The sequence below is a fragment of the Centropristis striata genome, chromosome 9 (assembly GCF_030273125.1).
Source record: "Centropristis striata isolate RG_2023a ecotype Rhode Island chromosome 9, C.striata_1.0, whole genome shotgun sequence".
NCBI lineage: Eukaryota > Metazoa > Chordata > Actinopteri > Perciformes > Serranidae > Centropristis > Centropristis striata.
The window spans coordinates 13,871,077-13,897,151 of record NC_081525.1 but is presented as its reverse complement, the minus strand read 5'-3'; the positions used below and the strand labels follow the sequence as shown (position 1 = coordinate 13,897,151).

The window sequence follows — 26,075 nt, the reverse complement described above, 5'->3', positions numbered from 1 at the left end:
CATGTATATTTGGAGGATGGGGTGGTGGATAGGTTGAACCAACGGTGGACTGACGGGGGTTTGCAGTGATAAGATGAGAAATGGCAGATTTAGTAAATTTGTGCTTAGTGTCAGTTGTCTTGCCTCCCAGCTTACTTCTTCTTCTGTTTATTGCCGGTTTGGCATCCAGCTTTGCATTATCGCCATCAAGTGGAGAGGAGCCATCAGTCTCATTATGTTCCGCTCAGGAGCGGCTGCTGGGTCAAGTGTGACACCTAGTGGTAAAATTTGGCATACCAGTCTGGTTCGATGTTAGACTTAATATAAAATTGGTTTAGAAATTTGAACACCGGCCCAACCCTAGTTTTTGTGTAAAATGTATAGCCATAAGTGAATGAATGAATAGGTGAATGAGTGCATGAATATCAAAATAATGCTTTTTAAGGGAAACATAAGGTGTTTGGAAGAAAACAGAAAACATGTCATTGGTTTCAGTTGTTATGCATGATAGTGATGCAAACATCATCAACATCATCTCATTTGTTGGCATTCATTGAAATTTTGAAATGCTTAACGGATACTTAAACCACCAAATACATTTGAGATAATAAAAAGTAGCCTTACATAAAAACAATAACTTATAAGACAATATATCACACATAAAGTTGAGTTTACTTGTTGTGAGACACACTACTCTGCCTGTGAGTACAGTTGTATGACGTCCTCTCTGGCTCTGCAGGGAACTGACCAAAGTCTGAAAATAACCCTGATGATGTCAGTAGTTATCTGGGCTTAGGCTTGCAGACAGGAAACCTGCATTATAAACTAAGGGCATGGAGTTTCAGAGTAATAATCGTTTACCAGGCAGTGAAGATTTGCTGACTGATGCCTCTGAGTTGCATTAAGGGAAATGTAGCGTCCGGTATCTTTTATTCTTGATCCGTACGAGAAACTAAAAGTCAGGATTTGGAAGTACAATACTAAACAATCCAAGCTGGTGTAATTACGTCAGGGTGCGTACACTTAGCAGTGGTCAAATTCAAGCATTTTTCAAGGATTTCAAGTGAATTTTTCAAGCTTTTCCAGTATCTTACACCTGTTGTAAATTGCATGTTTTAGATGAGTACTTACATACTAAAAGGGGGAGATTTCACTGAACCATACCAACAGAGATGGTATTACACTTTTAGGAGGAACGCTCTTCATTTCAGATAGGCTACTCGTTATTTTTTACATTGAACATGTGATTATCTATAGTCTATAGACCATGGGTCTCAAACTCGTGGCCCTCGTGGCCCTCACCTTGATATGAAAGTTTAATGTGAGTTTTATATGAATGGCACTTTACCGTGTTGTGTGTGGAAGGTCCCTTTAATTCCTTTTTTTTTTGGTAATTTTGTGTCTTTTCTAGTAATTTTGTGTCTTTTTTGGTCATTTTGTGTCTTTTTTGTGTCATTTTGTGTCTTTTTAAAATAATTTTGTGTCTTTTTTGGTACTGACCCCAGCGGCCCCCAGGTAATTTGAGTTTGAGACCCCTGCTTTACAGCTTTGTCTTTTTTAATAATTGTGTGTCTTTTTTAATAATTGTATGGGGTTTTTTTTGGTCATTTTGTTCCTTTTTTAAAGTAATTTACGAGTTTCTGTCATTTTGGGTCTTTTTGGGTCATTTTGTGTCTTTTTTGGTAATTATGTGTATTTTTTTGACTTTTTTTAAAATTTAGTGTCTTTTTAAATTTTGCGTCTTTTTTTGTTTGTAATTTTGTGTCTTTTTTTGTAATTTTGATACCTCCTCCAGCGACCCCCAGGTAATTTGAGTTTGAGACCCCTGATCTATAGTCTATAGATGGATATAGTCAGATTGCAAGAGAAATACAGAAATAATTTCAAGCATTTACAAGCACTTTATCCAAAATCCAAGCACTTTTTAAATCTTGAAAATACAACATTTAAAGTCAAGCATTTTCAAGGATTTCAAGCACCAGTACAAACCCTGTTATGTGTATACACAAAATTTAATTCAGTCTGATTTCTTTTTAAAACATATCCCAAAATGTAAAAAGTCAGATAGCCATATCTTTTTTTATTAGAAAGCACTAAAAAATATGTATCAAATGCTCAGTTCACTGAGAAATGCTCTCGGGCTGCAACTAATGATTACTTTTAATCAATTATTATCTTGATTAACCGATTAATCGTTTGCTCGATGCCAATGTGTTTTTGGCAATCCAAAACCCAAAGACATTATAAAACAGAGAAAAACAGGAAGTCTTCATGTTTTAGAAGCTTTCTGTGGATCGACTAATCCATCAAGGCTCCTAAACATCACAGCTCTAAAATGCACACTGTGCCTTCAAACGAGCCATCAGGACTTTGGTAGCCTTGTGATGTCACAACTATACTGTGTATAGTCAGAAAGTGTTCACCGGCTGCAATGATGGTGCAGAGAAACCGAGAGCACAGATACATAAGATCCACAAACACTGATCAAAAACTAAGCTAAAATGGAACATGCAAAATAATGCAATGCAGTTTGCAAGCGTGCAAACTTTTGGTTGGATGATAAATTGTCTTTTAACGCTCTGGAGTCTCCAAAAGCACCAAATCCAGACTTCTTCATCACATCCAGACTAGAAAACAAAGCAGCGTGGAGCCCTACTGTAAATTTACCTCTAAAGTTCTGGCTGTAAACTCCATGAGGCCAGTTTCAGTTTGATGATGATACACCAAGTAAAACTGGAGACAAGCTCAAATATATTTAGTATAAAAATATTAAACTGGATGTAACCCTCTTTTATGTTTGTTCACATTTGCAACATTTAAAATTCTTCATTGAGCATGATAGTGTTTTGGAAGTGAAAAATAATTCAGATTTCATGTTTTTTTGTGTGTGTGTTTTTTTGTGCTCAAATTGTTGATCCAGTAAGTCAAAGTGAAAAAAATCATTATGAGATGGTGTTGAAAAAAATCTCCCAACATGGCATGGAAAACCTTATTTAAAAGTGGTGATTACAGTAATTACAGGGTTCCAAAACGGCCAAAATAGCCCCAAACTCCAAAAGGTCTACAGGAAAAAACCTGATTCAAAATCACATTTTATGTCCATTTTCTTTGTTTCTTTTGGGTTCAAACTGTCGATCCAGTAAGTCAGGATGAAATAATTATTATCAGGTCATATAGTTGAGGTTGTGCTGAAAAAAACAACAACGTGGCATTTAAACCTTTTTTTTTAAAGTGGTGTATACAGGCAGAATGAAAAGGATACCAAAATGCACAAAATAGCCGAAGACTCCATAGAGTTAAAGAGGTTTTTTTTCTCTTTGCAAATTCTTGTTAAAAAAAGCCAAATTATATTGACCACGATTTAATGTGCGAAAGCAACAAAAGGGTCCAAGGTGGGTGAATTCTTTTTATAGGCAGTGTACTGTGTATTAGGGATGCAAATTATCGATTAATTCATTAATCGTTAGTTGATTGACCTTATCGATCGATTAACGATTAACTGATAAGTGGCTTTTTTCCTGAGAACACACATTTCTCACGGTGTCTTTAACGTAAAGCAAAAATATTGCTTATCTACTGAATAAAAAATGCATGTTATATTCCTCATTTAATGTTTTATTGTACCAGCTGGAATAGGGTACAGATAATGGCATTTAACCAAAATAAATTCTGAACAGAAAATTGAAATACATAAATAAATAATTGTGCACTGGCTCACCTGTTGCATGTGAAACATTAAGCAACATAAAATACATTTTAAATCTATACAATATGGGCTTAGTCTACACAATATTAAGCCTGCATATAATTATCTGGTAAAGTACTTATAAAAAAAAAATACTTGAAACATTAGCAGCAGCACTTATAATCCCCCTTGTTCTGACAAAGGTAACAGTAAGATTACTAGCCCTGGAAACTTACAGTAACATGTAGTACTGAACACAACTTAAATCATCCCTGAGGAAGGTGACAGTAAAATTAGAGGGCCTCTATTAAACAATTAAATGAAGATATAGGCTACCTCTCCTGAAACAAAAACATTCCTGTCTCAATGTGTTTTCAATACACTCCTGACCTAAACCCCTGTATTTTTGTTCAGGAAAATAAGCATATTAACATGGTCTGGAGTAAGTGACTTTAACTGCCAGTCGTTTTCAATGTAGTGGCAAGTCATTGTAATATAGCTTTCTGTAGTCAGTGCCGTCCAACAATCCGTCGTCAAAGCCACATTAGCCGCGGCTAGCTGTGTTTTTAGCTCAGTCTTCTTGTGTTTGTAGCGTGCTTCCAGGCGGGTAGTTATGGTCGCTCGAGAAGGGATATTACAACCTGGCTCCATGAAGTGTATTAACTCCCGAAATCCCACGCCGTCAGTGGTGCTAATTGGCATCATATCTTTTTCCATCATGCCGCAAATCCTCTGAGTAATGCCCTCAGCTTTCCTGTCGTCGCATACTCGCCTTCCCATCACCGCGGCGATAGTTGGTTGTGAAGGCAATGGACTTCCTCCGTGCAACACGGCTGCATGCAGGTTTTGAAGGTAGTATCTAAGCGAACTCGTAGAGCTGCTGAACTTAAACGTAGTACCGCAAAGTTTACATTGAGCGTCTTTGTCATCATTAATTAGCTTGAAATGCTCCCGTGCCACTTCGTTTTGACCGCCTCATGTTTGTGTACCGGGATTCTCGCCGCCCGCGAGAATCCCGCGTTACGTTCAAGTAAATTCGGTGTGGCCTAGATTAAGCAATGGCAATCTCAGCTGGCGACACCATGACATTCCACTGAAAAAACTCCTGTGTAAAATGGTCCTAGATTCAGTTAACCTACAATTAATTAATTTAATCGATTAAATTATTTTCGACAATTAACCGATAGTCGATTAACCGTTTACATCCCTACTGTGTATGTATTCATATTCTCAATTAACTCATATCACGTCGTCTTTTAGTCCCCTCCTGTTTGTCCTTTTTCTCAAAATTCAGCTCCTTTTGCGTCATCTTTAAAGCCTGGCAACACAAATCCCCTGCAGCACAAACAATTATATGTGTGCAGCTCTCAGCTGGTTTTCTGCTACATCTCCCATGTGAACGAATTATCCAGAGCCACTGATTAAAGGAACACATGACTTGGTGGAAACATACTTGCTTTGAAGATATTTCCTTAAAGCCAATCTGTCAAAACTGTACAACCTGTGCTAAACTTGTACTATTCCAGTCAGTAATTGCCAATAATTATGTGCCGCTGACATATTTTGAATGTGTACATACTGGCACTCATTTATCAAATGAGCGCAGATCTGAGCGTATATTTCGTCTTATGCCAATCACAGCGTGAGAATGATCGACTGTTGATAAATGTGGCGGCTCAAAACAAGCGTCATTTAAATACCACGCCCTGATACATATATATATATATATGTACATATATATATATATATATATATATATATATATATATATGTATATATATATATATTAGGGCCGGTACTTTAACGCGTAACGTTTCTCACTGGATGCGTTTCAGGCGGACCGATTATACTGGAGCACCAACTAGCGTTCATGAGTTCAGACAACAACAAACCACAGTGAACATGAAGGAAGAAGCTGATGAGACGCTTTGGTTGGCCCCGTGGATGATGGGACATTTAGTTACTAAAAACCAACGGATGGAAGCGTCGATAAGAGCATGGTTGTGTTGCTATGCAACAAGGAATTCACATATCACCGCGGCACATCGAGCCTCAAGTATCACCTCAATGCTAAACATATAGCAGCTAGCGGCTAGTGTGGTAGCTAGCGTGGATTGTGTTTTACTTAAAAAACCAAAGTACACTGAAAAAAGAAAATAGTTGAATCAACTTAATTGAATTGTTTCATTTGGTAACACCTAAATCAATTAAGTTCTTTCAAATTAATTTAATAAGTTAGATTAACACAACTGATTTTAAATTAATTTGAAAGAACTTAATTAATTTAGGTGTTACCAAATGAAACAATTCAATTAAGTTGGTTCTTTTTTCAGTGTATTCTAGTTTACAGAAGGTCTACCTACCTATAGGCTACCTGAATTTATGAAATGTACTATATTTCTAAATATGCTATTTCTACACTTAATGGCAAAAATTGCAGTGGTCTGTTGGACTTGAACAAAAATAAACAACATTTTTGTTGCTTAAGCTTATGTATTCAGCCATTATTCAATGGTATACTAAAAATCCATGTGAAAAAAATTACTTCTCACTGTTCTCAGGTCAAATATTTATATGCGATTAAAATGCGATTAATTAATTACAAAGCCTCTAATTAATTAGATACAATTTTTTAATCGAGTCCCGGCCCTATTTTTAACCTTATTGAGGTCGACATTCCAACGTCTCTTCTGTCTGATATGCACCTGTCCCCAGAGCCCCCAAATAGACCGGATGCTCTGTTCTGACCAAGGGTCAGGGTGAGGCCCGTCTTACAGAAGCAAAACTCCTATTCCGCATGTGCCCTACCATGTAAGGCATAAAATATACTATAAGGGCCACTGTGTTTATTGAGTCAAATTAATGTTGGTGGTCTTACCGGATGAGGTCCAGCAGAGCGTCAGCAGAACTCATGATCGGCTTGCCGCTGTCCTCAGAGTCCTCTTTCTGGGCTGCCCCTCCTGGGTGGATAATGGAGACCATGATGATTCCCACCACCACAGCCACAAACGTGGTCCACAGGTAGTAAGACACCGTGATCAGACCGAGCCGACTGGAACACTTGGCGTCGAGGGCTGCCAGGCCTGACATCAAACTGGAAGGAAGTTTGGAGGAAGTTTGGCAGATAGTTAGAGTGCATTATTTTCATAATACATGTTGACAGCAGGACATGAGTCAATGCAATCCATACTACTAATTCTTCCCATGCTCCTCACTTTAGAAATCAACTTTTGTTAATAATCTTTCGAGGTGTTAAATCCTTGACAAAATGTCATATTTTCAGCAGCTTGGTGACAATGGATTTATGAGCAAAGCCAATGCATTTAGAAATGGTTTTATGAGGATAAGACCTTGGTAATACTCTTTACCTTCTCATAAGTGTGTAATCCTTTAATCTATCTGAAAACTTCAAACTTGGATGTACTTGTTAAAAAAAAAAAAAACAATCTCACCACAAGGTCCATTGGGTTTTCATTTCAAGTTTCCATTTTTAAATATTCACTCATTCTGAACTTGATGCCAGCAACACATTCTAAAATAATTTGGGACAGAGCCAGCAGAAGACTGGGAACTGGGAAAGTTGTTGAATGCTTAAGAAATTCCTGTTTGGACCATTCCACTGGTAAACAGGTTAATTCAGGGCTGATCCATTCATGGAGCCACGTGGCTGCAGGTTTGTGTTCCAACCAAGCAAGACCAAAATGAGCTATTTCTCCGTATTTCACCCTCCGCTGTGATGCGTCCACTGCCATCTTGCTGATATGGTAGTGATTGACGGCCAAGCTAAGTTTGAAACAGTGGATTCCCTTGGTTGGGGTGATGGATGGGTCCAACAAACGGCAGACTTTCACCCAGGAGAGTGGGGATCGCGTCCTGTCTGGAATCTTTTCTAACTTGAATTACGTTTTTGAACATAACTTAAATTTTTTTTACGGAATCGACAGTCACCTGACCCTTGTTAGTACTTCATTTCTGGCATTTACGTACATTTATTTACTCTTTAAACTGTCTTTTAGAAAGCCTCACCAGAAGTTTTTTGCCCTAGACCAAGATCAGTGGTTTTACAACATAAATCCACAGAAACGGCAGCCTTTTTTACAACCGCAGTCCGTACGTATGTGCTATTTTAGGAATGCGGCGTTGTATCGCGAGCCGCGATACGTGCCATAATTTGAGGTACTGGCCAGTCGTCAACCTCCGTGTCTGAGCATGGAGGCAAACCAGGAAGTGCCTCAAGCTGCATTCTACCGAAAATTCCAGCAGGAGGTGCTAAGTTTGGCTGCAAAAAAATTCCATTCATTTCAGTGCAAAAATGAGAAAACTTCTCACTTGATTCATTACCTCAGAATTTTTTTTCAGGACAACACTATGGTCTCAATCACTAGTAAAAAATCTTCTTCAATACAATTTGAAGTTAATAGTTCTAATAATGGCCCCATTCAGAAGAAAATAGAAGATTTGGGGCGGGGCTACCTTTGATTGACAGGTCACTAACAAGACGAGCCGTCATCAGGAGAGAGGCAGAGCAATGTGTATCCACGGCAACGTGTCAATAAAGTTATATGTAACGTTATATAGATATAAAAGAGGACCTTTACCGATTTGGTCTCATAACTTTGACCCTTTCACTGTATTTTCACTTAATGACAGTTTATTTGAACGTTTTGTTCAGTAGAAATGTTCAGCGTTTGGTTGGACTAACAGACACTCCAAGCTCAGTTTTCTGAGGTCAGTAATGAACATTTTGTTTTTGTTTTTTGCTAGCCAAAACTAACATCCCAGTTAATGCTCCAGCTAATGGTAACATGAATTAGCAACAGCTTCTCTCAGTCAGGTTGAGGTGTAGAGAGGCTGTAGTCAGTGATCAGATCCCTCTCCTCCTCCACAGTCCAGATATGGTCTGCTCCCCGTATCGGAAACAAGATGGAGATGCAAGATGGCGACGAGTAACGCTGAACTCGATGCTTCCAACGGGCCACAAACCAATGAATGATGTCACGGTGACCACGTCCATTATTTATATACAGTCTATGGTCGTGGCACACAACCTATTCTGCAGTTTATGTTGGAGAACTTGTTGGACTCTTACCATTCAAAAGCCAGCATCTGTAATGCTATGGGGGTGTGTTATAAGACAGCCGTGTGCTCTAATCAGGAGAAATCAGGAGAAAGTCATATAGTAGGAAATAGGCATTAGAAAACCTTTGTTTAAGTTAATAAACATGTACTTGTTTTAAAGAGGATTTGCATCAGAATCTTTACTCACAAACCCTTTAATCAATGTTCAACACAAAGAGATTCTCAACACAATGTAGGAGCAAAACCGACTCAACCTACACTGATGTTTTTGCCTGATTCTTTCTTTATTTCTTTGGTTTTATGTTTTATTAAAGGATCCCCATTAGCTTGTGCCATGGCAGTTGGCTAGTCTTCCTGGGGTCCACACTCCAACAAGTAATACTCAACAGTCCTACAACAACAGTAACAGTATACAGTATACATTCCAAAATACATTAGAAAAGTGCAGCACATAGTGCATTTGATCAGAAATCAAATAAAATACAAAAAAACAACAACAATTCAGCTTTAACCAGAATCATTGATTGTAATCCTGGACATCATGAATCCAGGCAAAGGTCTTTTCTATAAAAACTAGCTTCCTTTCAACCAAAATAAACGAAAAATAAATAAATAAACCCACCAAAAATTAAATAAACCCAACACTTGACATTAACCTCTTTAATTTCTTTTTGAAGGATATTTTGAAGGATATACTGTAATTTCCCAGCTTGGGATAAATAAAGTCTATCTATCTATCTATCTATCTATCTATCTATCTATCTATCTATCTATCTATCTATCTATCTATCTATCTATCTATCTATCTATCTATCTATCTATCTATCTATCTATCTATCTATCTATCTATCTATCTATCTATCTATCTATCTATCTATCTATCTATCTATCTATCTATCTATCTATCTATCTATCTATTTATTTTGCTTTTTTCTTGACGGATATCAAGTGGTGATTCATTCCATGTTTTACTCGCTCTATAAAGATTGGTACAGACCAACAGACAAGGTTTTGGCTGTTATGAAATGTCAGAAACTGTAACTACTCCCCCCTCATGTTCAGCTGTCTCTTGAATTTCTGTTAAATATTACATTAAATTCCTTACAAATGCTGGCATACACAGCATCAGGCCGCTAAGTGAATCCTTGGAGACATAAGACTGCACTAAACAAGGTTGAAAACTCTTGGTTCTTTTATTAACTGTTACTGTGCCAATGCTTCTTTGTGTCTGTCTTCAGAACTTTTTTCACTGAGGATGGATATTTTTTATGTCTTCTCCAAGGCAAATAATTCAGAGATCCAAACTGCGGCTGCTGCTGCTGCTGTGTCCAGTAATGCATATGAATTATTCACACAGCATGAAGCGTGTTGGAAATGCAATGGACTGTTTGGGGAAGAATTAAAGTCAGCATGTTAAAGGAATACATGAATAAACAGTAACCAGCAGAGGAGCAATAAGTTGCCACACAGACAGCGTTTTAATCACAGCCCGGCTCGAATCACATCAGTGTTAGTGGGATTTCTCTTGTGAATGTAAAGATGCTTAATCCCCCAGTACTTTCATTCAGGGACAGGATGGAACACACACACACACACACACACACACACACACACACACACACTTGTACTTCTATCTTTGTGAGGACCCTCATTGGAATGTTATAATACTGCAAGGTTATAATATTTTTGAATTCTTTATTAGTTTTAGTTTTAATTTCGTTGTGAGTTTTTGTTTTCAAATTCAGTTAGTTTTAATGTGTTTTTAGAGTGAGTTTGCAAGTTTTAGTTTAGTATTTATTCTCTTGAAATGCCTTAGTTTTACTTTAGTTTTTATTCGTTTTAGTTTTTTGTAATGGGGTATTTGTTGGGTGGGAGATTAAAAGAGGTCACAGTCAATTTTGCCTTTATTTCCTTTGTCTGATCCATCTTCATTATGTATGAAAAAAGTTGACAAAGACAGAAACGAAGGACATTTTCACTATAATTTTAATTAGTTTTGTAACCACACAATACAGTTTCAGTTAATTATCTTCTTTTTTTTTAACCTCCCATTTTTGTTTTTATTTCAGTTAACGAAAATGTTTTTTCAATTCTAGTTTTCGTTATTTCGTTTTGTTTTCGTTAACTATAATAACTTTGTTCTCTAGCCCCTTGCCCTAACCCTTACCATAACCTTCACCATCACAACTAAATGCCCAACCCTAACCCTAACATAAACCTAATTGTAACCTTTAACCCTTAAAACAAAGTCTGAAATCTCAAAAAAGCCTTTAAAGAAGTGAGGACCAGCTGAAATGTCCTCACTTTGCAAAAATGTCCTCACTGTTGGTTCAAAAACGTGTTCCGGTCCTCACTATGTAGGAAGTACAAGAACACACACACACACATACACACACACAGAGTGTTGAATAGATACTTAAAGCTACTGTGCTGTGTGAATGACAGTGTCCAACACAACATATATAATTAAAAGAGGGAGAACCACATTAGGTAATAATAAGGCAGTGGTTCTCAAATGGGGGTACGTGAGATTTTAAAATATACATTTAAAAAGTAGCATCCATGCAAAAATCCATTAAAGATAATTAAATTATTAATTAAAGATCTTTAATAAATATTTATTTTTAAATATTATATAAAAATATAAATATGAGGCTTCATTGGCACATCACTACAAGCAAGTGCATATCATCTACATTACCATTCTTATAGTATCTCAGCTGCTGGGCGTTCTCAAGGCAGATATTGTACACTCTCTGTATGGATTGTTTTTTTGCAGTTATTTCATATGCATGCGCTTTTTTTTTTTTTTTTTTTGAGGAAATTCATGATATTATATACAGCAAAAAGGCAATCTACTGTCTTTATTGCCTCAACCAAGGAGGTTATGGTTTTTGATTTATTATTTATTAGCATACTAACAAAAACCTACTGGCCCTGATTTTCATAAAACTCGGCGGATGGGTGTAGCATGGGCCAAGGAGCAACCCATTCAAGCAGATCTGAATCGGAGGTTGATACACAATTTATTAGACAAAAAAAAAAAACGAAAGTCGTAAAAGAACCTTGAAACCCCAAGCGCCAATTATTGAGGTGAAAACTCGAGCATGCAGAACATCCAAGACCTCAATACAGCAACTGATTAAGATGGTTATTCATCAAAACATCAGTTAATTAGCTAATTAGCACCATGATAAAGAAACAGATCAATGACTGCCAGAAGGCTGTAGACAGCTTTTACCAAACGGCAAACATAGACGAAGGATAAGTCCGTCACTGACCAGATCCTTTTTGATGTCTTCCTTCGTACACTATACTCCTGGTACCTCCAATGCCAACTGGTTATTAAAAGTTCCTTTTTACATTCCATGTTCTCTTCCATGTCCTTTAAGTCTAACAAGCATGTTAACCCTGTGGAGTCCATTTATTTATTGAAAATACACATGTTTTATTTAAAGTAATAACTTTATTTATAATATTAATAATAAATAATAACTTATTTATATATGATATGTAGAAAAGCCGAGAAATCCAGTTAAAGTTCAATCATAGGAGCTTTGACAGTGTGTCATTTATGTTTCTAGACCATTTTTAAAATGTGAATTTTCTTTCTACAATGAAAACTACTATTGTTTTTATTTACATGCAAATAGACTGTTTTGTAGTTTTATTATTTATTATTTTTTCTGCTGTTTTTCTGTGTATAAATGTTTTGTTTTTTTTTAAATGTCCATAGACACCTGTGTCTTTTGTTTGTATTTTCTGTATTTTTCGGCAGCTTTATACTTTAATTAAAATAAAATGAAAAATCTGACAGCCAAGTTTGTGTGGAGAAAAAGGAGCCATGCATGTGATATAAGGACAGACTGAAAGATGCTAAACAGAGACAGAAATGAATGCACAGGAAGTTGACAGATTTGAACCAAAATCTCCTGGACTTTAGAGGTTTAAATGGATTGCCTTGAATCAGTCTCTCTTATATTCAGATAAGCGATGAATGGTTCAACCTTTTGTGGTAACGTGGTTTTGCTCAAGGACGTTAGAGAAATCAAGGATCAAGCAATGATTAATGGATGATCCGCTCTTCTGTATAAAAGCACCCAGCTTTAGTGGTTCTTTAAGAGTTTATACTGTTGTTGAAAAGTTTGCATCCATTCTGGAGGAGAGTTGTGTTGAAAACGGCTTGTCTAGTATCTTCAGATGAATATTGATGACAGGGGAAAAAAAGGTCAGACTTTGTTTTCAACATTATTCCAGCACTTAACGCCTCAATGTGCTAGAATCATCTAAATATTTTAAAACAGATCTCTCTACAGCCCACTCTTGAATCCACTCATTGCACTAAATCCCACTCCAAAAGCTTTTCATTTGACAAACATTGAATCGCTGCCAGCTTCTGAATTAGTGACCTCAATATGAAAATGAAAACTTCTTCTGGGTTTGCCAGATTCTAGCTCCTGGAGGCTGAGATGTCAAAATCCAGTAGATGTAGTAGTGAAAGGAGGACTTAATAAACATCTTATTAAAAGATGGGACATTGGAGAAAATGTAAATATTTGACACGTAAACATTCAGCCTATTCTCTCGTCAAAAACGTCAATATAGGTTGTGAGTTCAAGCAGCTAAAAACGAGCTTCTCCGTATTTCACTGTAATGTGTCCACACCAAGGTTATTATAGTTAACGAAAATTAACGAAATAACGAAAACTAGAATTGAAAAAACATTTTCGTTAACTGAAATAAAAATAAAAACGAGAGTTTTTTAAAAAACGATAACTAACTGAAACTGTATTGCGTGGTTACAAAACGAACTAAAACTAACTAAAATTATAGTTAAAATGTCCTTCGTTTTCGTCTTTGTCAACTTTTTTCATTCATAATTCAGTGTTTCTATTTAATCATGCAACACATGGTAAATATGTTCACTGAGACTTGGATGTCGACACTCGAACCAAAATTCAAAACACCTGGAACTGTAACAGTTAATAACCTTATTGGGGCTAAGATGGATAAACCAAAGGAAATAAAGGCAATATTTATTATGACCTCTTTGAATCTGGCACCCAACACATAGCCCATTACAAAAAAACTAAAACTAATAAAACTAAACTAAAACCAAGCATTAAAAAATAATAAAAACTAGACTAAAACTAGCAAACTCACTCTAAAAACTAACTAAAACTAACAAAAAAAAAGGGCGGATTCTCGCATTTGATTGAGATTTGGGGTGGTAGATGGGTCGAACAAGTGGCGTACTTTCACCCGGGTTCGTGTCCCTTGTGAAAACTAAAGTAAAGCAATTTTAACTTAAGTTACGTTGCTTACCGAAGTTACGCGAAACATGTTTTTTTAATGTAACTTTCGTTTTTTTAACGTAACTTTCGGTAGTCACGTGACCCTTGTAACTACTTCACTTCCGGCATTTACGTACATGTATTTACTGTTTAAACTGTCTTTTATAACACCCTAACAGGAAGTTTTTTGCCCTAAACCTACACTGTAAAAAAAAAATCTGTTGAATTTACAGTGTAATACCGGCAGCTGTGGTTGCCTGAATTTCACCGTAAAAAATACAGTGAGTGGGTTTTCTAGTGTAAATTTAAATGTAAATATCAGCAAAAACTGTAATTTAGACTGAGCAGACTGAGTAGCCCCTTCATTTTTAGGGACCTTGTGACATTATGGTATTTCTCTTTTAATTTTACATGAAAAAAACCTGCACTAAAATTCCACTATTCCTTGATTTACAGTAATTAAAACCGTCTACGGTGATATTCAATTTTTTATTTTACACCCTATATCTGATGCAATTTGAGTGGTTTTACAACATAAATCCACAAAAACTGCAGCCTTTTTTACAACCGCAGGCCGTACGTGTGTGCTATTTTTAGAATGTGCCGTTGTACCGCGAGCCGCGATAAGTGCCGTTAAATATTCCTTCTAAAAAAACACAAATGTCAATTTTGGGCATTTTGTCTATAAGAGGGCAAACCAATACAAGACAAGAGACAAACTACAATTGATTTTTTCCCCTCCATATGAATTCATAGAAAAAAATAATAATTGACTCTTGTTTACCTGCAACAAGTTCTCCAATTGTGGACTTTAGCAAGACTTGCTGCCTCAGTTTGATTGATAGTGAGACAACTTTAAGTGCATTTTTATTCCTTATATTGTCAGAATACAACATACACTTGAGTGGGTAATTATTTCATTGGGAAATCATTTATTCATACACCCTGGACAGGTCTCCAGACTATCGCAGGGCTGACACATAGAGACACACAATCACACTCTCATTCACTCCTACGGGCAATTTAGAGTCACCAATTAAACCTAAGTGCATGTTTTTGGACTGTGGGAGGAAGCAGGAGTACCCTGGGAGAACCCACACTGACACTGGGAGAACATGCAAACTCCACAGAGAAGAGCAAAAATTCCAATTTCCATTTCCATTTCAATTTCATTTCCAAGATGGCTGACTTCCTGTTTGTTTTTGGTTATGGCTTCCTGTGACTTTTTGATGCGTCTTCCCATGACACATGTATGTCCCAAATTTCGTGTCTCTACGACAAACTGTTTTAGGGCCTTTTTTCTAGGGGGCGCTAGTAGGTCATTTTGCCACGCCCATTTCACCAATAAAATACGTACATTTTCAACGGGATTGAATTTCGTCCCAAGTTTGGTGAGTTTTGGAATATGATAAAGCCCTCAAAAATGTGATTCATTTGCTTTTATAATAATAAACGGATCAATTTCATTCGGGTCCTCGCACTGTTAGTGCTCGGGCCCTAATAAGCAAGGTGACAGGTGACACCTCGTATGGCCACCTATGGGCGAACGATGACCTGTAGTGTAAAAGCTTTTTGAGTGGTCGTGCAGTCCAATTACCTGTCAGAGCTCATTGTAAAAACTTTTACATTTACTTTTTAAACTTCAGCATACGATCTACAATCCCCCCTTGCTGTGAAGCTACAGTATATGAATATACACTAATATAAAGTATTATAAATCAAACAATATGTCAGTTAAACTGTAAAAGGGGCGTTAACCCTCTAGAGTCCATGAAAGCACCGGCATATGACGTCTTCATGACGTGAAGATATAAAAATGAAGCAACATTGAGCCTTTAGCCATCAGCTTCCCTCTAAAGTTCTGGCTTGAAACTCCATACCAGATTTTTTTTGATGACATTCAGCCAAGTAAAACCAGACATAATGTCAAATATATTTAGTATAAAAATATAGAACTAGATATTATCCTCATTTTACCTGTTATATGTAATGTTTGCAACCTGTGTTCTTATTTGCAACATTTAAAATTCTGTCTTTTGAAACATAATTTTCGAGATCAGATTCTATGTTTCCTTAGTTTCTTTTGGGTTAAAAATTTTGATCAAGTAAGTCAAAGTTAAACATTAATTATCAGGACATATAGGTGAGTTAATGCTGAAAAACTGATACCAACATGACATGGTGAAGATTTTTTAACAGATTTTTTAACGGACATAATAGCCCAAGATTTCAGAGGGTTACAGCTGTGAGGGTTAAAATGGGGCGTCAGTACCTGGAGACGACGAGCGGGAGAATCAACATCTTCAGCATCCTCATCAGCAGCTCACCAGGAAACTGGAAGTACTTCACCTCCTGTTGGGACGAGAGAAGAAGAAATGGTCACAGGTCGGACAGCTAGTGAAAAGAAAAAACAGATGTTATTCAAAAAGCAATGAACAGGAACAAAGCACTGTGCACTGCCATGAAGAGGAAAGGAAGAGCAAATAATCTTCTTATTATATATGAATATGATGCAGTCTGAACCATCTCAGTTACTGGACGTGGCATCACTTGTTCTACTTGCATTGTGAATCAAAGGATCGAACTTTCAAAACTGAGCTAAAGCAACTTTTTTGTTCACTTAATACACATGAACTTCCATTTTCCTGAGTTTTTCCCCAGAAAGGCTAATATGTTCTTTCCATTTTCTGTCAGCATGACATGTGAAAGGCATGCTAAAATAAGCAAGCTTTCTCAATCACAAAACTTGTGTGATTATCCAAACACATTGAAGCTAGATTTATACTTGTGGGTTACTATGGTGACTATGTACCAGAGGTGGAAAGTAACTAATTACATTTACTCAAGTACAGTACTTAAGTATCATTTGAGGTGCTTGTACTTTACTTAACTTCCATTTTATGTAACTTTATACTTCTTCTTCACTACATTTTGAGGCAAATACTGTCATTTTTTTTACTCCACTTCATTCAGCTGACATTTTTTTAATTAAACCTCATAAGTAGGTAAGCATATTAAGTAGTTTAAATGAGCCCTATCTGGAGAAAATTAAAACACTGCTTACATAAATGCATCAATAATAATTATCTAATAATATAGTTGGAGGATAATATAGCGATCTGACTTGGTCCATTTTGCATAACGGGCAATTTTACTTTAAGTACATTTTGATGCTGATACCTTTGTACTTTTTATTCAGTAAGTTTTAGATGCAGGACTTTAACTTGTAGTGAAGTAAGCAACTTCTCTCATATTTTGAGAGCCAAAAATCAAAATTGATCAAGCATCTTCTCTTTAATATTGAGGGAAAAAATAATAATTGAACAATCTAAGTAATTAATTAATGTATCCTTTTTTTTTTTTTGCCGAGAACGGTTCTCGGCAACCGTTCTCGGGTTGACATGACGTCATGTGCCGGTGCTTTCATGGACTCTAGAGGGTTAACAGCTAGTTGCTATATATTGTCTTCCATTCGGGAAAGACAGGGAAAGTAATACAGGGAGTTAATCAGACCATTTGGCTCAAAACATCTGCCTGCCGTTAGAAAACCATTTGTGATCCATAAAACCAAAGCAATGACAAAAGGGGCCAAAATCTGCAGAGCTGTGCAGAACTGCTGAGTGATTAGAATAGAGCTATTATTAGTGTCAAACTTAACTAAATCAAAATGTGTCCAATAAAAAAGTTAAATTAGAGCCATCTACGGGACGTAACAGTGACGCCAATGCCTGAGTCCTTTAATAAGCCCACACACACACAAATGGCTGGGCCGACGAAAAGGTCCACCAAATTTGCTTAAAACATAACAATTTATGTGTGTGCTCACTTTCTTACTAAACTCAGGGCTGGCTCTAGGCAAATGCTGGAGGGTTGCCGCCAGTGTCCTTCAAGGGAGAAAAAAAATCAAACAATAATAATTTTCAATGCCCAGTGTCGCCCTCCCTTCATGTTCTGTCTTGAAAATAATAAATATTAACAAAATAAAGAAACAGATGAGCAATGATTAAAAGGTGCAATAAAACGGACATGTGCAATACAATTGATATGTGCAAAACATTCAATCTACCTCATCTATAAATTATAGCATTTTCAGAAGCCATTTATTTATTTTTATACTTATTTATTACATCACATGTCCTTGTTCTTGTTTTTGTCCTTGTTTAGCCCGGTATTTTATTTTTTATTTTTTCAAACTTTATTTTGCAGCTTTTCATTAACAGACATTACTAACAAACACAGACCACCCCCCTCCCCAAGGCTCTTAAACAAAAACAAATAAAACAAAAAAACCCAAAACAAAACAGAAAAGTACAGGAACAATGCAAACATAATCAGACAGGAACCTCTCATCATATGTTGAGTGAGCTGATGTTTCCAGCGTGACCATATGTTTCTAACCATGGAATACAACTGGTGTTAAGGTACATCATTGGAAAGGGAACCCTTCTACAAATTCTATAAGGGGACTCCAGGTCACTGTGAAATTCTTGCCGGCCTTATACAACTTGCATCTCAGTTTTTCTAAAGGTAGAAAAGATAGTACATCTCTTAGCCACTGCAGAAATGACGGAGGTGAATTTGATTTCCAGTTAAAAAGTATATGTCTGCGTGCAAGCAGGGAAGCAAATGCCAAGGCGTTAGCTTGTAATTTTGAAACTTTGCAGCCTAGAGGTGGTACCCCAAAGATGGCTATGTGGTACTCAGGCGTTATAGTCTGACCACAGATTTTGGAAATACAACAAATATCTGTCTCCAATAATCGTTGAGAGAAGTGCATGCCCAGAACATGTGTCCTATTGTGGCGGGTTCATGGTTGCACCTTGGTCAACCAGGATCTGTGACTGGAAAAAGTTTGGATAGTTTATCTCTTGAGTAGTGAAGACGATGGAGTACTTTAAATTGTATTACAGTTTTTCTCAGTCGCTTTGGTACATTTCTCAGATCAGAACTGAAATTCTCAAAACTACCTGTTCAATCTTCACATCATTGTGTCACTTGTGCACATCAAAAAAGCAGTTTCTCATTTCTTTGAGCAAGTTGCAAATGCTTTGGTACATCCATGCAAATGATTATGTACAATTCTCTTCTGTTTCCTACATTATCAATTGCTTATGTCATGTTGATCAAAATGTATTATCATGGGTCTCTGTTGAATAGTCTCACCACCCACAACATTTAGGCATTAGTTCATAGCATAAGTCTTTACATGCAAAATGGTTGAACACGTTGTCATTACATGTCAAGCATATTTCTATACATTTCCATGAGACTTTTTTTCTAAGTCTGTCCTGAATTGGTAAATTGCTCCCAGGTGAATCTTGACATTCTCAAACGAATCAATCAACTGGCAAGTATATACGTATATAGCCGGAGCACAACACAGTGTTACAATTTCTGAAAATGGACGGACAAGGAATTGGACGGGGTCAACAGCCAGCGAGAAGAAGAAGAAGAGGAGTGAGGCTGCGTGGCGGAGGACTTGGGAGGCAAAATAGAGGCACATGTACAGTTTTCCCTAAGGAGATTGTCCTATGTTTACATTTCTACTTTTGTTTTTGTTTTTTCTTTGTGCTATGCAGTGCTGTCTTTTCTTTTCTTTATCAGGAAAAAAATAAAAGCGTAAATGTGAATCTTGTCCAGTCTCTTTCAAACTCCACATACACTAAGGTGTAACCTACAATTTACAATAATTGTCATCAAAACTTTAGCCATAGTTTACATCAGAACATCCCTCCAGAGTACACTGTTATATTGACAACATGACTAAGCAATTTGACTGTCTTATCCGTACACAATGACACAAGGACTTGTCATTCTGATGCACTGACATGTTCATTGACACGGATATTTAGTTTTGAGAGATGAACTAAGGATTTTGAGCAAGAGAGTGGCTTTTGCAGGTCATCCATGGTGTTTTGCTATTTGTACAAATTGTTTTGAGAAATGCACTTACTGTTTTGCAAATTTCGAGCATGATTTGAGAATTGTACCAAAGCGACTGAGAAAAACTGTAAACCATGACGTGTGCACAATGATGAGGTATGTATACGTTTTAAACTATGTTGCCACATTTTTTCAGAAATTTCAACCCCCAAATCCCTTTCCCATGCCCTTTTAGTTTTATCCCAGGATATCGGTTTCAAGTCTCCAACATATTATAAATCACAGATACACGTTTCTTTCCATCAGGATCCAGTCCTAGTATTGCATCTAAATGATTCTTAGGCTGTAGGAAAGGAAACGACGGAAACCTCTTACTGGTAAAACTTTGTATCTGAAGAAATGTAAAATAATGCGATCTGGGTATATTGTGGTCATTTTCAAGTGTCTCAAATGAGATAAACACATCATCAGGGTACAAATCACAAAAAAATATCAACCCATTTCTATGCCAATATTGAAATGCATTGTCAAACCCGGATGGGAGGAACAAGTGATTACTTGCTATCGGGAAATACCTGCTATGTTGCTTTAAATCAAAATGTCTCCTGAACTGCAACCAAATCCGGAGTGAGGCTTTGACAACTGGGTTTGTGAGCTGTGTATTGCAACTATATGGTAACCCTGTTGTGAGTATTGGTATAGGGCTGGGTAGTAGTTCCATGTGAACCCAGTCTGGACCCTGCTTATTTTCATATGTGTAAATCCAATGAGTTAGTTTCACTATGTTAGCAGCCCAGTAATACCAGAGAAAATTGGGTAGTCCCAACCCACCCGCATCTTTAGGCACCTCCAGGTACATTTTTTCATCCTGGGATTGGAGTTGTTCCCAATAAATGCAGAAATTAGTCTATCTAACTCTTTGAATCTTGACATAGGGATGAATATAGGGATCATCTGGAACACATAGAGAAATTTAGGTAGAATTGTCATTTTAACTATATTTATGCAACCTGCTAGGGAAATTGGTAAAGTTGACCATTTCACAAGATCTTGTTTTGTTTGTTCTAATAACGAGTTAAAGTTATATTTCTCCAGATCTTCTATCTTTCGGGAAACTTTAATTCCTAGATATGTGAACATATTACGTTCTGTTTTAAATGGAAATTCTGAATAATCTCTGTCTGCACTACCAATTGGAAAAAGCAGGCTTTTTGTTAGTTATAGTTCAGTTTATACCCTGACAGATGCCTGAAGTTTTCCAGAATCGACAATAGTTTTGGTATCGATACCGTCGGGTTGGATATATATAGAAGCAGATCATCCGCGTATAGCACCACCTTATGGACTTTGCCAACACGGGAGATACCGGTAATACCCTCTTCTGTTCTAAGGGCTATAGCAAGGGGTTCAACTGCCAGATCGAATAGATATGAGGAGAGGCTGCAGCCCTGCCTGCAAGACCTGTGAAGGGGGAAATAGTCAGAGATATTATTATTAGTCCATACAGCTGCAGTTGGTGCATCATATATTATCCTGATCCACATTAAAAATGATGGTCCAAAGCCATATTTTTCAAAGACAGCAAACAGGTACTGCCATTCAACGTGATCAAACGCTTTTTCAGCATTCAAGGAGATCACTGCTTCTGCGGGTTCTTCAGACGCCGAGTGCGGGGTGTACAAGATGTTGAGTAATCTACGCATATTATAAAATGAGTCTACCTGGGATGAAACCCGTTTGATCTGGATCGATGATTGTTTGAATTACACTGTCTATATGGGTGGCTAATATTTTGTAAGGATTTTATAGTCGCAATTCAGCAGGCTTTTTGGGCGGTATGAGCTGCATAACAAAGGATTTTTGTCTTTTTTGAGCAGCACTGAAATTGTGGCCTGGGTCATGGTTTGTGGTAATTTCTGTTGTTTAAAAATGTCCTGGTACAATTGGCTAAGTATCGGTGCTAGCTTGTCAGCAAATTCCTTATATATCTCAATTGAGAACCCATCAGGTCCCCCCGACTTGCCGCTCTGCATTGATTTAATTGCCTGTAATACCTCATTCGCAGTGATCTCTCCATCTATCTGTAAACTGTCCTCCGGGGTAATCGTTGGAATGGTCAGCTACGGTGGCCCTGAAGTGCAAAACACACCAGCAATTCACACAACACACCAGCAATTCACACAGCACGCCACCAATTCACACAACACGCCAGCAATTCACACAGCACGCCACCAATTCACACAACACACCAGCAATTCACACAGCACGCCACCAATTCACACAACACGCCAGCAATTCACACAGCACGCCAGAAATTCACACAACACACCAGCAATTCACACAGCACGCCAGCAATTCACACAACACACCAGCAATTCACACAACACACCAGCAATTCACACAGCACGGCAGCATTTCACCACAACACGCCAACATTTCACCACAGCACACCAGCAATACATCAAACTGGAAAGGGTAGGTACATATTGGACACTGATCCTCCTCCTGATTGGTTCCTGCCGTCATTCACTTCTCCATATTAAAACCAGTCACCCATGTAGTGCGCCCGTATTGTGATATTTATGGTAAATTCATTGAGCCGGTCCAGAGCGAGCTGACATGAAGGATAGACACTTTACTGTCATTCTTTTTCACTTTGCAGTATAAAACTCTTACCTGCAGAGAGGAGATGAAGTTTTAACTTTACATGGACACTCAATCAAATTGCGCAAACATGTGCAAACACTCTACTTCGTTTCACTGGGTTATGGATTCCCTTGATATTCCAGCTCAAAAAGCGAATATGGCCTGACTTCCGTGTATTAGACATTGTACTTCTAGAATGAATGAGAAAAATGAGAAGAAGAAAAAAGTCCCTGTCTGACTACAAATCTAAAACTAAAGCTGAGCCTTAAATCCCTATGCTGATCTACTGAACCGGTTGAGATCGCACACCCCTCTTCTAGCTTTGTGCTGCTGATAACCATCAAACCTATCCTTCTAACAGGCCCCAACCAGGGCGAACATGACATAGATTGGATTAAACACTGAATGAAAATTCTTTACATTTAACCAACATCAGAAAACAAACCAGGATACCTCTACATAACCCACCCTTCTTTAAATTGTTTTCCAGGTACTTCACACAGACAAACACCTCTCTATCATATGTCCCTTAAAATAGGAAACAAAATTAAAAAGTTCAGAGTGCTATGGATACCCGTTCACACATGTCTGAAAAGAAAAGTAAAAGCCACTCTATAAAGCAAACGTAAATTTACAAATGTTCATAGTGGGTAGGAGTAGCAAAACTACCTGAGGATATCAAGTTTTTTTCAAGTATCCATTAATTAAAGTCTCAGTGTTACCTGGGAGCCCCGTTGCTGTGGGCTCAGTGAGAGAGAGAGAGAGGGAGAAAATCCTGGTGTTCAGACTTTTCACATTTGGACCCACCAGATCCTTCCTGACGTCTAGTCATCATTGTCCTGTGGGCTAAATCAAATTGCAGTGTCCTTTAGCCTCAAGTTGTTTTTGATATATTCCATCGCCGCCGCTGGATCCTCAAACCGTCTCTCCTCACCAGACGTGTCAGTAATACGGAGGGTCGCGGGGAACCGGACACCAAACTTGACATCCCGGCAGCTCCGGAGTAGACGTTTAGCTTCGGCAAAAGCCGCTCTTTTCTTCGCCACCGTCACCGTGTAGTCTGGAAACATGCTCACTCTCTTGTCGCGTAAGGTCAGCGGCGCCGCGCGGGCTGCTGCACGGAAGACCTCATCCCGTTCCCGTAGGTAATGGAATCTGACCACGATGACTCTGGGAGGGCCCCCCTCGTTAGCACGTCGGGCACCGCGATATGCTGCATCCAGGGTTGGAGTGAAATTGAGGCCCAACAGCTCCTGCAGTAGTTTCGCGATACCCGCAGTGGGCTGCTGTCCTCCACACGATTCAAGACCTTCCTCTATCCCAACCAGACGTGCACAGTATCGGCGCTGCCCCCCCGTCAATTTCCTCTACTCTCTGGCGAAGTGTTGTGACCTCCGCTTTTAGCCTGTTCACTTCGTTTTCAGTGGTAGCTGTCTTGTCCGCGTATGTATTCAGGCCAGACTCCAACTCTCCCAGGCGAGTCTCTTGACTCGCCACGTCTTCGCGAAGCGCGTCTATCTTAGTGTTCAAGTCAGCTGTACTGGAGTCTATCCGGGCCAGAATCCTACCTTCACTGTTTGCAATGGCGGTCATGAGAGCAGATAAACTTGGAGTCTCTGGGCTCTCCTCGTCTGACGGTTCCTCGTTTGTGTACGTGGTTGCAGCCGAGTCCGAGGCTTTAGCAGAGGCCTCGTTCTTGTTACCTTTTGGTCTGGGCATTTTGTCGTTCGGCAGTATATCATAACAGATGGAGCTGTCAGTATGGTACACTGGTATGACTCAGTTGACAGGGATGAACATGGACCGTCTGAAGTTGGTTTATAACTATTATTTTTTCAAAAGAAAGTTCGCAATGACAGGAGCTCTGCACAAGCACAACCTCACATATCGCCGCTCGCTAGCGCCCCCCCCGGTATTTTTTTTTACTCATGTTGTTTTGTGTTATGATTGTCTTACTATGCACCTTATGCAGTGGCACTTTCAATTTCGTCATATAGTGAACTATATAATGACAATAAAGACTATTTGATTTGATTTGATTTGAATGACATTTTGTCACTTGTGGTCCTAAGTCACGTGACGTGGGGTCATCGCCTTGCCCCTCTTTAGACGGTCAGATCGCTCTCACTGAGGTCAGGTCACGTCAAGTGACAGACACATTAAGTTTTGATAAATCTTGCAAGATGAAACGGCCGTCAGAGCTCTCCGGTGTGCAGTATCGAAAGAGAAGAAAAGAGGAGGAGAAGAAGTCCCAATATAAAGGTAACGTTATGTCATCTTTTTTTAAATGCTGTTTTGTGTGAAGACGTTTAATTTGTATTAGCTTGCTAGCTAGGTTGAAATAAAGCAACACTAGCTGTTCAACAGGAATGGATCTCGCCTAGGGCATCTAGAGCCGGCCACGACTAAACACCTGGTATAGCGAGACTGGTCTCAACTCAAAAACGTCTATATATATATAATATACATGCAACAAAATACGACTCATGGATGCAGTAGAAATGATCAACAATGCAAAGTTTAAATGGCGGATATCACACTTGGGGAGGGAAGGATAGGAGGTGGACCAAGGTTATCATAGTTAACGAAAACTAACGAAATAACGAAAACTAGAATTGAAAAAACATTTTCGTTAACTGACATAAAAAAAAAAACGAGAGTTTTTTTTAAAGAAGATAACTAACTGAAACTGTATTGTGTGGTTACAAAACTTACAAAAACTAACTAAAATTATAGTGAAAATGTCCTTCGTTTTCGTCTTTGTCAACTTTTTCCATACATAAACCTTTTTGGTTGATATGAAGTCTATTTAATCTATCTGGTTTTATGACTTGGGGCTGAGATGGATAAGACGAAGGAAATAAAGGCAGAATTTATTGTGACTTTTTTGAATCTCACACCCAACAAATACCCCATTACAAAAAACTAAAACTAACACTAAAACTAATAAAAATTAAACTAAAACTAAGCATTTTCCAAAAAATGAAAACTAGCAAACTCACTCTCACTCTGTGGAGCAGAAGTATAAAGTTACATAAAGTGGAAATACTTGAGTACAAGTACCTCAAAATGATACAAGAGTACTTCAGTAAACGTACTTTCCACCACTGGTCGCTACCACAGTGTAAGTTTCATTTTACAACTTTGACCCTTTCACAGTGTTTTAAGTTCATCCACATTAATTAACATTTTGGTCACTTAAAAATGTCTTATTTAATATTCAGCTGGACTAACAGACCCTCTATATCATGGGTCTCAAACTCACGGGCCAATTGCGGCCCTCGTGACGATATTTTGTGGCCCCCACCTTGATATGAAAGTTTAATGTGAGTTTTATATGAATGACACTTTACCATGTTGTGTGTGGAAGGTCCCTTTTATTACTTTTTTGGTAATTTTGTGTCTTTTTTTAAATAATTTTGTGTCTTTTTTTAGTAATTTTGTGTCTTTTTTTAATAATTTGGTGTCTTTTTTGGTCATTTTGTGTCTTCTCTGTCATTTTATTTCTT

The 26,075-nt window shown here is 37.9% G+C and overlaps 1 protein-coding gene across 1 annotated transcript in view; it reads right to left on the bottom strand.

Annotated features, from left to right (window-relative positions):
• LOC131977836 (excitatory amino acid transporter 5-like) overlaps window positions 1–24,285 on the bottom strand; it is a 50,037-nt gene extending 25,752 nt beyond the window's left edge. The window contains exons 1-5 of the mRNA XM_059341280.1: window positions 23,892–24,285; window positions 23,501–23,779; window positions 23,289–23,341; window positions 16,310–16,389; window positions 6,543–6,758 (exon numbers count right to left, since the gene is read on the bottom strand). Of these exons, the coding sequence (XP_059197263.1) occupies window positions 6,543–6,758; window positions 16,310–16,389; window positions 23,289–23,341; window positions 23,501–23,779; window positions 23,892–24,285 (1,022 nt within the window). The remainder of the gene's footprint in view (window positions 1–6,542; window positions 6,759–16,309; window positions 16,390–23,288; window positions 23,342–23,500; window positions 23,780–23,891) is intronic.
• Window positions 24,286–26,075: the final 1,790 nt, after the last annotated feature.